Source organism: Phoxinus phoxinus (genome assembly GCF_949152265.1).
Source record: "Phoxinus phoxinus genome assembly, chromosome: 14".
Taxonomy (NCBI): Eukaryota; Metazoa; Chordata; class Actinopteri; order Cypriniformes; family Leuciscidae; genus Phoxinus; species Phoxinus phoxinus.
Genome location: NC_136889.1, coordinates 6,792,481 through 6,806,444, shown reverse-complemented (window position 1 = coordinate 6,806,444; position 13,964 = coordinate 6,792,481). Strand labels below are relative to the sequence as shown.

General features: G+C 35.4%; 1 protein-coding gene across 1 annotated transcript; it reads right to left on the bottom strand.

The window, feature by feature from the left end:
• Positions 1 to 645: 645 nt before the first annotated feature.
• On the bottom strand, positions 646 to 13,414 carry exoc3l4 (exocyst complex component 3-like 4). Its single transcript, XM_079636011.1, has 14 exons — positions 13,057 to 13,414; positions 11,673 to 11,962; positions 11,319 to 11,399; positions 10,634 to 10,858; positions 8,813 to 9,434; positions 7,468 to 7,585; positions 7,251 to 7,376; positions 6,266 to 6,366; positions 5,518 to 5,616; positions 3,366 to 3,489; positions 2,946 to 3,068; positions 2,594 to 2,746; positions 1,596 to 1,714; positions 646 to 1,505 (listed from the first exon to the last, which is right to left on the bottom strand). Exons 2-14 carry the CDS (start codon positions 11,935 to 11,937, stop codon positions 1,289 to 1,291), a joined length of 2,373 nt encoding a protein of 790 aa, XP_079492137.1. The 5' UTR covers positions 11,938 to 11,962; positions 13,057 to 13,414; the 3' UTR covers positions 646 to 1,288.
• Between the last annotated feature and the right edge of the window lie 550 nt (positions 13,415 to 13,964).

Genomic DNA, 13,964 nt, shown 5'->3' with positions numbered 1-13,964 from the left:
CTAGATTTCAGTCACCAACGGATGGGATGTGGAGCTCCTTTAAGTTAATAAAAAAACAACATGTCAACAGATGCTTTCAAAAATCCAATTTAAAAGGAAACTGTCTTCAATATTTGATGGTGTTGACACATGGCCGTAGTGTTCAGTTTGCCTGCCAGCCATGCGCATTGAGCATTATGCTTTAGTAGTGACATTTTTTGATAGAAATTAACCAATTAACGAGCGACTATCTTCCAAAACGTATTTTTTCCCTCATCCTTAATCACTACGGTAACCAGTGCAGTTAGGCCTATTTATATTCTAGAACTGTCTGGATTTCATAGCTTTTCATAAACACGTTTAGTTCGCACAACATCACATTTAGCCTACTGTCCATTAGTTTCACAAAATAATGGTTATATTGGTAACAATACCAATCGCTGTAAACCAGTCACCACTTTGCTATATTTGCATAAATAGCCCTCTAACAAAGTTATAATAGTGCTCCGTTTAACCTTATCTGATATAAAGAGTAATCGTTGTTGTTAGCATTGCCAAACTTTTGTAAAGTTTAAAGCGACTTTTCAACAAATCAAACAATAGTGATATAAACTTACATGCTCATGAGACGTATATCTCGTTTTGTTTATTTTTATTAATTTATTTGGATTTGGGAGTTTGATGTCGTTAGTGTCATTCCGATTCTCGCTGAAATGATAATCATCATCATCTTCACTGGTGCTCTTCAAGCCATCAGATCCATCCGCGCAGAACGGAGTCGAAGCACAACCCATTTTACCAAAACAATTTTCCTCCGCATGAGACCGCTTTAGGGCCAAGGCCAAAAGTTACACTGTCCAAGTTTGAAATTCAAAAGTTCATTTTCTAATAGGCTAACAGTGATTAAAAATGGCTATGCGTGTTTAAGAAGAAATACAAAACATCAGTTTAACCTGATCTGATTGTGAGCTTTTAATTGTTTGTGTAAGAATATTAAAAACACTACCGGCATGCACTTATGAGAAAGCTTCTCAACTAAGATGTGGATTATGCCTCTTTTTTTTTTTTTTTACAATGCATATAATATGTTCTGAATAGATTTAAAGTGTCATCCACAATGATTCCACAAAATTCCACATGATAATAGCGAAACACATTTACCAAATCATCTTGTTACAATACAAGACTATAAATTATTCACAAAGGCAGGAAAACATTCCGTATCGCTCATATTTTAAGGCATACTGTCGCTATCAAACAGTGCAATCATTATTCCCACTTCAAATCAAATGAAGTGTGTTTCTTTGGATTAGCTGTTTGGCATGATGAAGGACAGACAGGAGAAGGTTGTACCAGGCAGGCAGTTTGTGTTAACTGCTGCTTCAATCTGATTAAAGAGAGCACGCTCTTTCTTCCCAGCATTCCCAGTGCTCTCTTTCAGCTCTGCCAGTCGCTGTAGTATAATATGCCTTTCCCTGCCTCTTATAATTCCTCGGAAGTACAGCACAGCTGAGAGATGGCTCCTTCTGGAATGGGCGAAACATTCGTTGAATCAAAGTCAAATTATTGTTTGTTAAATTGTAAACGTTATCTGCAGAACATAATATGACTCGCACCCGATGTCTGGATAGTTTTCAACCAGTGGCTGTAGGTTATGTTTTACATCACTTTTTCTGCACCCAATGATCTTGCTCAGCTGGTCCCCGACTGGATGGAGCCACTCTGAGGTAGAATTCTATACAGAGAACGATGCAGTAAGGAATATGTTAGCATGTTTTAAAGACCCCTTGTAGCGAAAATCAAGTTTTTAATGTTGTTTTTATGTTTCCTTAAAACAGCGGTTTAGCAAATAAAGTCTCAAAAACACAGTTTGAAATCTCTGGTGTTCCTTAAGTCACAAAAATGTTGTAAACAATTCCATTAACGTGCGAGCGGGCTTTAGCATATCATTTACAATGCTGTGAAGCACTACGGTCTCAAGAGAAGCCAGGTTATCCCGTTATATTTTTCTGATGATAAGAAAAATCGGGTACATTTATAGCGGGTGAATTATGATGTATGTTACGATGTTATGATGAACTATGCCTTTCGCTTAGTTGTTCAAAGCGTTTCTAATGATACTGATGTTTAGAAGGCCGCTGTCGGAAACATGGTTTGTGTAACATTAGCAACACATCATTAGCTATTTGAAAACGTGGTCAAGCCGAAAGCTAATCATATCAATTACCGCTATGTCCGACGAAGAGAGCAATACATAAAATGCATTACCATTCTGATACGTCGACTTGTAGACCCTGTATAATTCACCCTTCCACTTCTTCTTCTGAATCAGTTTCTGGTTCAGACATATATAGCTGAATTAAACCAGTATTTCCAGCAGTATTTACCAGAGTAAAATTGACCGAGTGGATCATTCTGAGTTGGAATTGAGTGGAGGCGGGGATAATTTGCATATTCATGGATCCGCGTATATTAAATGAAGCAAGGGTGTAGAGTTATATTCTAGCTATTTTAAGGCATGACGAAATTTTTTTTAAGGGATAAAATTATTGAATATTTATTGGACTTTCATAAAAAAGCACTGTTTTTTAAAGTTGCATTATGGGGATTGTACCATGTCTTGGAAAATCTCCTTCAGTTCCTCCCACTGATTTGCAATCTTAATGGCAGCCGTCTCGTTCTTCCTGTTTTTGCACGAGTAGTTATTCTTCATCAGTTGAGAAACATATTCTTTCACCACAAAAATGTGAGCTTCATTCACAAAGACCTTAAGTTGCATCAAAAGGAGAAAGCAGAGAAAAGAGAGATTTTACAATAAATACATGAAGATGTGTATTAAATTGATGGCAGTGTAAACCGTTCACTAATGTGACATGAGAGCTGTGGCACAGTGGTTAGGACACTTGCACGCTGCTCTACCCGGTCAAGTGTGTATTGTTTGTGTATATACTTGAAAAAAGTCTCACCTGTTTAGGTTTTGGGCTCATGTATTTGGTCTGTTCAGAAAGATTCTTAGTTCTTTCGATCAGCTGTGAAAAGTCTTCATCAAATGAAAACCATTTTCCTGTCATTTGTCTCCTGAGGAAAGGCTACAAACAGAAGCTCTTAATATTTACTCACTCTACTATCAAAAATAGACATTCAAATAATTCAATTCCAGATGCATATTCACAGACACTATGACTGAATTCAGTGATTGATTTACCTACTTTTAGAATTCTGCACAATATAGCGTTTTATATAAATTTTTGTATTAAAATAAACAAGTAGTTTATAGAAGGTCAACATCAAGTCAGTTTGCCTGTTGTCTGAATGGTTCTTAAATGTATCTGGTGTGTATCTCAAACTATTGTATTGTTAACGATGTGTGGTTCAGAAGCTCACACCTTGACGTCTGTTTTGAAGCGCTCCAGCACAGATTGACTCAATTTGGTGGTCAGTCCATCTATTTCCTTTCGAACCAGCTCTAGCGGAATCGGGCAGCTGTCCTTAAAGCTCTCCATGTGCTCTCTGGAGAAAAAAGTATTGAAATTATAATTGCTTTTCAGCACTTGTAATGTCAGCTGTCCAAAAGAGAACAATCTAAAAAGTTTATAAAATGTGGGTTTTGTCTGTATGCAGTTTGTATTTTGCTCTTTACGCCCACATAAGAACATTTTCTAATCTATCTTCTACATTAGCTACGTTTCCATCCAAAAATGAGAATTTAACTTGTGCACAAAATTGGAATATTGCATTAAACACTTGTGAATAAAGCAGCGTTTCCATCACGTGTTCAAGAGAACAAAATCGTGACTTCCTGGGAAATTGGCGCAAAACATCTGTAATAAAAATAGAAGCTGTTGAAATCGGGGAAGCCACTGTGGCTCTTTTTTCCTGCCTCATAAATGAGTGAGACCGTTCTGGGAGGTCATTAAACCAAATCATTCTGATGGCAGACTTTGGCTCAGGCATTTCGGAATGATCAAACCAATATTTGAGATGCTGTGCAATGAACGGTTAGTCCAGTTATCCAATCACATCCACTGTTGAGGCAAAGTCACGTTTTTTGTTGCACAAAGAGATTTATTCAGTAAATGTGTTTCCATTGTAGTTCATGCACATGTTTTCTTATCAGAATTTTTTTTTTATCTGCCTTAAGTATTTTATTTCATTTATTCACATCTTGCCGTTTACATGTGTGTTTACGTGATATCCCATAATGCGCATAAAAATAGGTGGATGCTAGTGATTTAGGCTCTCAGAAACCTTTTTAGTGCATAAAAATCACAATAGTTTAATAGTATAATAGTAAGACCAATGATTACCTTTAGTAATTTAGGTCACATACATTAAATACATACAAATACATCTGATCAGAAATCAATTATTGACAACTCGTGGGTGTACGCTGCGGCTGATATACACTATTGCTCAAAAGTTTACTCATCAAGGCTACATTTAAAATACAGTAATATTGTGAAATTAAACTATTTTAAATTGTAATTTATTCCTGTGATGGCAAAGCTGAATTTTCAGCATCATTACTCCAGTCACATGATGTCACATGATCCTTCAGAAATCATCACTCTAAAAAAATTTGGGTTGTTTTAACCCAATTTTGGGTCAAATATGGACAAACCCAGCCATTGGGTTAATTTTTTATAATGCATTTTTAATCCAACGTTTGGGTTTGTCCATATTTGACCCAAAATTAGGTTAAAACAACCCAGCATTTTTTAGAGTGTATTATGCTTTTTTACAGAATTCTCTGCTGGATACAAAGTTCAATAGAACAATATGTATTTTGTGGTAAAGTGGTAAAGTATATATTTTCTTTTTAAATTTGGTAAAAAGTCTTTACTGTCATTTTTGATCAATTTCATGCATCCTTGCTAAATACAAGTATTTATTTATAAAACAGTTTTTAAACTTTTGACCCCAAACTTTTGAATGGTAAAGCATCACATTTGACTAACGGATTGGGTTACAGCTAATAAGCTGAAGGGATGCTGGTTGCCTTTTCAACAACAAAGCACACAAGAGGATGAATTTAGGTCATAATAATGATACAGTATTTTCTGCTTTATAATATTTAAGAAATCATCAATAACTCATTCATATCTAAAATCTCTTAATTTTATTTCCTTTTTTAGTTAGAACTAAAATGACATATAGAGGTTTAAGTTTTAGCGACACACATCAAGGGGGAGTTCCCCTGCCAGCTGCTTGACTGCCTCCAGTTAGCATGAATTCCTAGAAATCACGTGACACGTGATTTATTTATTTATTCATGGCTTCAAGGGGATTGGCTTAAAACCAGTTGGTGATGACAGGCAAAAATCAGAAGCTGGTATTCTGCCATTGAGATGAATGTGAAAGTAAACGAATAGCTTTCTCCAGCCCTTGGCTTTGTTGATAATATTGAGATAATATTGAATTTGAAACTAGACTTATAAAGTTATATATTATTTCTACTCTTCTCAAACACGTGTGTAAAAATTGTTTCAATGAAAATCACAATTTACGTTTGGGCCGTATGTTGTGCAAATGACCTACTTTAGGGCAGTAAAGCTGTTGATGTAGCTGATGTGATACTCTGCCCAGAGAGATGAGTTAGACAGAGGACTGCTCCACTCAACAAACACCGACTCAAACCTTCAGAGACAAATAACCACACTCAGTGATACAGAGAAATAAGTTGATCAAAGATCACATGATTTGTCAGTCATCGTTGAGGGGAATGTGTTAAATATGGGAATGCATTTAATGGGATGTGGTTTTAATCAAGTCAATGAGAAAGATCTGCCACATGAATAGAAAGAGAATTTGGAGATTTGCAGCCAGATTACAGGGGGGTAAAAATGAATATACAAAGGTGACAGCATCATTATTTTTATTTTTACACAGATTCGTAGGTCTATTAGTTAAATATGTTGACTTCAGCAATCTTTGTTTCTTTATATGCCAATGGTGACAGTTCAAAAATAGGAAAAGGCACTTTTCCAAAGCACAAAAAGTGCTGTTTCCCAATTTAACTAATAGACCTACAGATGCTGCCATCTTTCTATAGTCATTTTAACTCCCTGTATTCTGGCTCAATTTTTCTATATTTAATTTAGGGACTTCTGGTTGAGTTGACACAGAATGACACTATGGTAACCTTTTTTTAATCCAATAATAACAGTCAAATCCGCAAATAAAGATATAACATTGTTAAGTGAAATTAAAAAAATATATAAATACTATAGAATCTTTCGGAGCTTACTTTCAAAACGTACTTTCAGTTATGTTCTTTATCACAAACCTTTTCGGAAAGGTCTTCAGTTCCTCCAAACAGGATCGGACAACCTTCTGCTCAAGGTTCACATCAATTCTTCTGGATCCTTGTACATAACCTTTAATATTCTGGGAAAGAAAACATAAATGTGTTTTTGTTCCCTTGTGCTGTTTTATAATTACAGTGAGCCCAAAAATATTTGGACACTTAAAATATGTCTGAATGTCACCAAACTAGGTTTTTTTTTTTTTTTTAAACCAACTGGCATTTGCAAACAAATTATGCTAGAATTTTTAATTCTAGAACAATATATATTATAACATATAATGTGTAGCATAGTTTAGCACATTATTAAAGGATAGTTCACTCAAAAATGCTGACATTATTTACCCACCCTCATGTTGTTCCAAACATACAAGACCTTATAAGTTTAATGTACTTCTGTCCCTCAACTGAAAGTACAGGTAACCAAAACTTCCCAAAAAAATCCAAAAAGGTTAAAAAGGCGCCGTAAAACGAACCCATATGAATTGAGCAGTTTAATCCAAGACGTAAAGAGATTTGCTTGCTCAATACAACATGAACAAATTTTATTTAAATGAACAGAATTTTGGATGAACTATCCCTTGAACTATGAACTTGTGTTCACTATGAAAGTGTCGAATTCTTTTTTTTTTTCTCATTACTATACCTATTTTTTATCACTTAAAACTAAACAAAGTTCTTAGTGTGAAATTATTTACTAGCAAAGTGTGATTGTGTTATCTTTCTTTAAAATAAACACCACTTGGTGAGCAATATCACTCATTTTTAAGTGTAGCTCAACTGTTTGAATTAGTTTTGGGGCCACTGTAAGTTAAGAAAAAGGTCCTTTACTGCCCTCTATTGGTAAACTAATTCCATTGTGACTGTGGCCATTTAAATGGGAAATTAAAGGACTTTCTATTAACCATAATTTGACTTCCATTTAAATCTGAGGGAAGGCGAGCTAATTATGAAAGTGCATGCTCACTGTCCAGATGTCCATGTCAATGTGTGAGCTGTAGATTCCCTCATCAATGTTTGGTTTCCTCTTTTCTGTCCACATTTCCTCATTCTCCAACTGAATAATTCTGTCAAGTGATGTTCTCATGTCAGCCTGTTAAAAGCACAGGAGTGGACACTGAATTCAGACTGTTAGCTACTAGCGTTAGTTATCTGATGAGATGACAGATGTGCTTGTGTGCTACCTGTAAGCGACTGCAGTATTTAACTTTAATCAGATTAAGGAAGTCTTTGTCCAGCGGAAGCACTCTCTGATCTTCCTTCAGCTCTGGCTGCAGAGAGCAGCTTCCCATTATCTTCTCACTATGGAAACAGCAGTAAAAGACAGTTTTACTTTCACTCATATCATAACCCTTAAAGTAATAATACAGTCACATCTATAATCACAACTCTCATAATCTGCCATAGTACACGTGACTCTCAAATCTAAAGGCGCATCCTTTAAATGTATGGTTCAGTGCTTTATTGTGAAACCAACTTTACAATGAATCTCAGCAACTGGTACACACATAAGTATCCATATAAGGTCTGAAGAGGACTGGAATAAATCACAATGGGTCATTAAAAACACATTGAGACCACTAGACCTTTAGCGATTTGTGAAGTGGATGTTTTGAGCTCTGGAAGTTCATATGAAGAGCCTCTGGTTGACGCAGAATATCAGTCTTTTGATTGGCTTATGTGAATCCACATCATGTTTGACATCAATGACATTATGATTATTTTATTAAATGCCACATATGTCGGATATGGTGTTCCAGTGAACAATGACTAAAAATTGTCATAGAAATCTATTGCACAGCTTCAGAATTTGACCTTTGACCTACAGACCTTGAATATACACTACTGTTCAAAGGTTTTATTAGCAGTAAGATTTTTTTTTTCTGAAAGAAATTAATTCAGCAAGGACCCATTAAATTGACCAAATGTGACAGTAAAGACATTTATAATGTTACAAAAGATATCCATATAAATGCCGTTCTTTTGAACAGTGTGTTGTGCTGTTCATCATTTATAATAATAATGTTTTTAAGCAGCAAATCAGCATGATTTCTGTGACACTGAAGACTGGAGTAAGGATGATAAAAAAAAAAATCATCTTTTTCACCACAAGGAAAATGTACATTTTAAAAGATATTAGAATAAATATTTTTTTATTTTAAATTGTAATATTTCATAATATTACATAAATGCAGCCTTGTTGAGCCTTGCTAAGAGACTTCTTTCAAAAAAATGCTATTGACCCCAAAGTTTTGAATGGTAGTGTACTGGTCATATGGATCACTTTTATGATACATATGTGCATTTTTGTCCTTTCTAGACTTGAGTTCCCCATTCACTTTCATTATATGGAACAAACGGATATTCTTAAACATTTTTTACTTTTGTGTATCAAAAGTGTAATTAATACAGGATTGGAACAGCATGGCTTTAATAACAATAACAAAAGCAAAAAAAAAAAAAAAAAATTGTAAGTGATATTGACCAGCTGTATTTACCAAAACAAAATCTATTGGTAGGAATACCTACCTTGGGTAGCGATGAATAATGAAATCTAGAAGAGCGTGGTAATCTTTCAGCTCTGTCACCTCTACCAGAAGTCTCTTTAAATGCTCTCCTACAGCCTCATGATGGCAGGACACATAGGTTTCAAACACGTTAAAGTCTGCTGGATATGAGCTCAGAAGTTCAGTCTTCACTCTCTCCAAATCCTCCACCACAGCTTTACCCAGAAGCCCCAGATGCACCGCCAACCAGGAAGCGTTCTGCTCGCGGCGGTCCAGGTGAACTTTCTTCAGAGCATCTCGAACCCCGTCCCGTACCGCATCCCTCCATGCTTCCCTCCATCCTGGCACCGCTCCTGGTTCTCCCTGTTTTCTCTTCTCTTCCTCCAGGATAATTTGTGAAACATACACCAGCAGCTCTTTATTGCGCAAGGGCTGAGTACTGGAGTTGCGTACAATGCTAGACATTTTGTTTCTTAGTGTGCCATAGAGCAAACTGAGGTCTTTCTCTTTATGGACTTGTTCGATGGGACAGTCTTCTTGATCTAGAGCTTGATGCTCACGCTGTAGCTCCAAACTCAGAGACAGTAGATTCACATAGGCCTCCTCTAAAGTTTCCATCTCTATCAGTTTGTTAATCTCCATTACTGCAGCAAATAACACAGTACAGAGGGAGAATAGAGGAGGGAAAAAGAAAAATATTGAGTTGTCATAATACAGGAGCTAACACACTTGCATCAACAGCCATATTTCAATCAGGAATGACCCTCTGTCTAGATCTAAACATGATGAGCTCATACTTTCCAAAAATGTCCCAATCATGCCATGTTTACCATAGATTAGCAATTGAAGGGATTCTGATTATAATCTTATGATGTGGTCTGGGTAATGTTGCCAAATGTGAAGTACTTTACAGATAATATATATATATATATATATATATATATATATACTAACTTTCATTGAGTCCACCTGTGCCATATACTACTGTTTTTTTATTTATTAAAATGACAAACAAGTAAACACTACAATTCAAAAGTTTGAGGTCAGTAAGATTATTGAATGTCTTTGAAAGAAGTATCTTATGCTTAGGCTGCATTTATTTGAATAAAAATACATTAAATACAGTAATATTGTGAACTATTTTTGAATATATTTTAAAATGTAATTTATTCCTGTGATGATCCTTACTCCAGCCTCCAGTGTCACATGATCCTTCAGAAAGTATTCTAATATGCTGATTTGCTGCTCAAGAAACATTTTGTATTGTTATCAATGTTGAAAACAGTTGTGCTGCTTTATATTTTTGTGGAAACCATGATAAAAATAAATTGTTTAAAAGAACAGCTTTTATTTTAAATAAAAAAAACTTTTGTAACATTATAAATGTCATTATGGTCACTTTTGATCAATTGAATGTGTCCATCCTGAATTAAAGTTTTTTTTTTTTTCTTCAAAAAAAGATCCCCAAACTTTTCAACAGTAGTGTAGTGTGGGTAGTTGTTGTGCAGTGTGACAGGCTATTCACCATATAAGAAAAAAATATTTTGTTGTTGTTGTTGTTGTTGTTGACGACCTTATCAGTTCAAGATTCATGACTGAATGTGAACTGAACTCTTATCAATGAAGATTCATTGTTTGAATTCACATGAACCCAGACAAAATGATAAGGGTAGCCCCCAGCCCTCATACAGTGTAAAGTAAAAAACGTTAATGGTGTAACAAACATGCTAACCACCACTCACAAAATGTCTAAAATTTTCACCTCAAACCATGATGTTGAAAAATTATTTGTCAACTTCCTAGAGATCCCATCTCACACAATACTTGTGTGAAAAACACTCACCTGACAAAGGCAAATGTGGTATCTCAGGCAGAGTATAGGTGTCTCTGAGCTCCAACACTCTGTCTATGCTCTTCACACTATCCGATATCTGATCTTCAGATGAAAACATGGCCTCTGTGACAGGTTGAAGTGGTTCCTGTTTGTGTTTTTTAGAAATCAGACCAAAACTTTGCCTGAACGACGTGCCCCTCTTTGCCAAGGTAACTGTTATTCCAATTGCAGAATCTGGGAATAAAATGAACAGTTACTGGGGATGATTCATGTCATTATGTGTAACATTCAATTGAGCAAATGTTCTCAAACTAACAAAAAAACATGACCATGTAATATGAAAAATTATTTTACCCTAAGTTTGACCCTCTTAATGAATAAAAATGTATAGTTCAAAGAAAACATATGATCATCTAATAGCCTCTCAAATGTACACTTACAATGTCTTGGTGTACCTTATGTATCTTAAAAAAACGTAATTCTAGAACAAACAGGATATAAATATGTATTTTTAGTTATTGTGACTGTTCTATTAATTTTTAGAAATAAACATAATTGTAAAGGCTAGATCTCCCAAAAGGTATAACGTAATAAGCCTTTCTGCATTGTTTGCTACATTTACTATCAACACATCCTGTAATGACATATTTCACTTGTCTAGAGGTGAATCTAGTGACGTGCAAAGACCAGTCACCTGACATAGTTCTGGTCAGAGAAGTTTTTTCTGCCTTGGGACTCCGAAATGAAGATTGTGAGGGAGATCCTCTGCTCAAGCCTGAAAAAGAGAAACATGCAAGGAGTATTAGCAAATAAAAAAGCCTTAAATGCAACTATCTGTTATACAAGCTAACAGACTAACATGGTTCCTTATGATTAGGATCTACTAGACAATGCGGCTTTTGTCTACCAAAAGTTAAGTAAGTTTAAACAACACTGTTTACAGTACTCTAAGTACCATCTATTCTACTTTACCTCTTATAACTTTGACCTTGGGAAGACATTGTCACTAAAAAACAACACTTTTTCATCACATTATGGATACACTTACTTGGAGAGGGAGGCGGTCGTAACGGAGAATTTGAGATTTGGCTTTGGTCGCTGTCTGTGTTCTCTGACCTTTTGTTTTTCAATGTCATAGGACTGGCTGCTTTAAAACTCGCTCTTAACGTCTTGATAAGTCCAGGACTCTTCTCCTTGACCGGACTGGTCTGTTTTCCACCATTTTTCATACCCTTTGTTGCATCCTCACCCCATTCCGGTGGGTCATTAACCTCATTTCCCCCATCTACTTCTTCTTTTCCAGTTTCTGCCATTTTGCCATGCGTCAGTCGGATCAAGCTTGAAGAAAATATATCAAGAACTTTAAAGAAATGTTGAAATATTGTGCCAAAAAACAATCCAAGGTTTGAAAGTGTTGACCACTGGAGCCAAGTGTGAGAATGAACTGTTGAATCTATCAGCAGGTACATCATGAATTTTTTGTTTTGTTTACTGACAACATGACTTTTTGGACTGGATTGGAATCATGTAGAAAGGCGTACATGTTGTAATAACAACAGAAAGACATGAGCTTGTATATAAACTCATTTCAAATAATCACAATACAGGTCCCAAAGTTAAAAGATTAACCACACATAGGGTGAATAATAGGACACTCTTAACCTTTTTGGAAAGCTTAGGATGTCTCTTACCTCAGTTAAAAGGTAACTCTTACATTCCTGGATGAAATTAAGAAATCTTCATTCCTGCCTTCATTTTCGACATTAGATTTTAGCCTACATTTCATTACACTGCACTACTGTAACACTGTATTATACAATGCACTTCATTGCCATTTAAATAATTTTATTGGTGTACAAGTTAATAATAAACTGATAACTTTAAATGATTTGATATGCTGCCCAATTTAACTTAGGCTATCACCTTGTTCAACTTTAAATTATTAGGCTATAAGTAGGCTAACATTTCTCAATGTAAATGGGCACATGTCGTATGTTTCTTACACCAAAAGAATACTGGAGAGTTAGCAAGAAATGTCTCCTTTATAATACCAAAAGCAACACCATGTTTGTGCTTGAGGCGCTTTAGAGAGCGAAAATACAGACCGCGCTTTCTTTTTAAACTTATACCTTTCAGTATGTTTCAAGGACCTAGCTCGGCATTATCACAATGGAATCGATCAAATTACTCATTACATTAATGTAACATCAGTTTTAATCGTTTATGACACTTAACTCTCTGACACTTATGTTTGGACACAGGTAGGCTACCTTCGAGATCTCAGCGATTAAAGGTCGCGGATGTATTTTAAATATCAGGCAGTAGCCTACGTATAGCCTACTAAAAACACGCTTAAATACAAACGTGGACATTATTACTTTATATTAATGTATAAGTATGTTCGTAAACATCGCACTGAGAAACGAACTCACCTTAGATCCGAGTTTCTTGTCAAAATGTGCCACACTTCCAATGATCTTTTCTGTTAAATTTTGTAGTCTAAAACAAACAAACAGCTGGCAAACGCACTGCACCGACAGGTTCAACAGCAAGACTTGACCTATTACATTTCCTGTAAATAGGACACGAGTTGCGAAAAACCCTGGGTACTCACAACAGATTTCTAGCTGGGATTCACCTTGAAACGTCACTCAATAGGTGCATTGTTAATTATTAAGATCCCGCGTGAGCTGGTACAGGAACTAGCGTCAGATTCAAAAGAGCTCAGATAAAACTACTTTGCCAGAGGAATCACTGTATTCACTGACTGAGAGTTTTTGAAAAATGATTACACATCACTTTCAGATTCCCATTATCTATGGAAATATAATTTGTGCCTACTGAGGAAAAATAATATAGTGGTTATGCAAAGCATCGTGTATCAGCCTATTTCCTTTATTAACAAAATATAGCATATTTACAATATATTCTACAGCAAGTTCCATTTTGCTTTTTATAAATGTTTATTTTATATATATATATTCTAGTAGCCTAATTTGCTATGCAACAAAATAAATAATCTGCTTCATCCTGAGTTTTAGCAAAACTGGTGAGTTGTATTGACCAAGCCAATCAGTTGTGAATTGCATATAAGTTAATTTGTAACTAAATGGTGGTGTAAACATAATGTTAGATTTATTTCAGCTGCATGTTTTTGCTTGATCCTTTGCCTTTTACTCCCTCTGAATTAGAGCAAATGCAAATGTTCATGTTGTTAGAGACATATTATTATTCCCTATTCAAAGAACCTATTCTTCCACTAATAAAATCTTTACAGTGGTTTTCATAGGTGTGTACGCATGTCTTTTCAAGTATACATGAAAGTGAAAGTAAGTTCCCT

What these genes read in the sequence shown, in the direction of transcription:
- exoc3l4 (XM_079636011.1), bottom strand. Translation starts at nt 11,937, where the DNA reads ATGGCAGAAACTGGAAAAGAAGAAGTAGATGGGGGAAATGAGGTTAAT. An exon ending in ACGACCGCCTCCCTCTCCAA is followed by an intron (nt 11,400 to 11,672) that starts GTAAGTGTATCC and finishes TCTCTTTTTCAG; the next exon opens with GCTTGAGCAGAGGATCTCCC. An exon ending in ACCACATTTGCCTTTGTCAG is followed by an intron (nt 9,435 to 10,633) that starts GTGAGTGTTTTT and finishes TATTTGCTGCAG; the next exon opens with TAATGGAGATTAACAAACTG.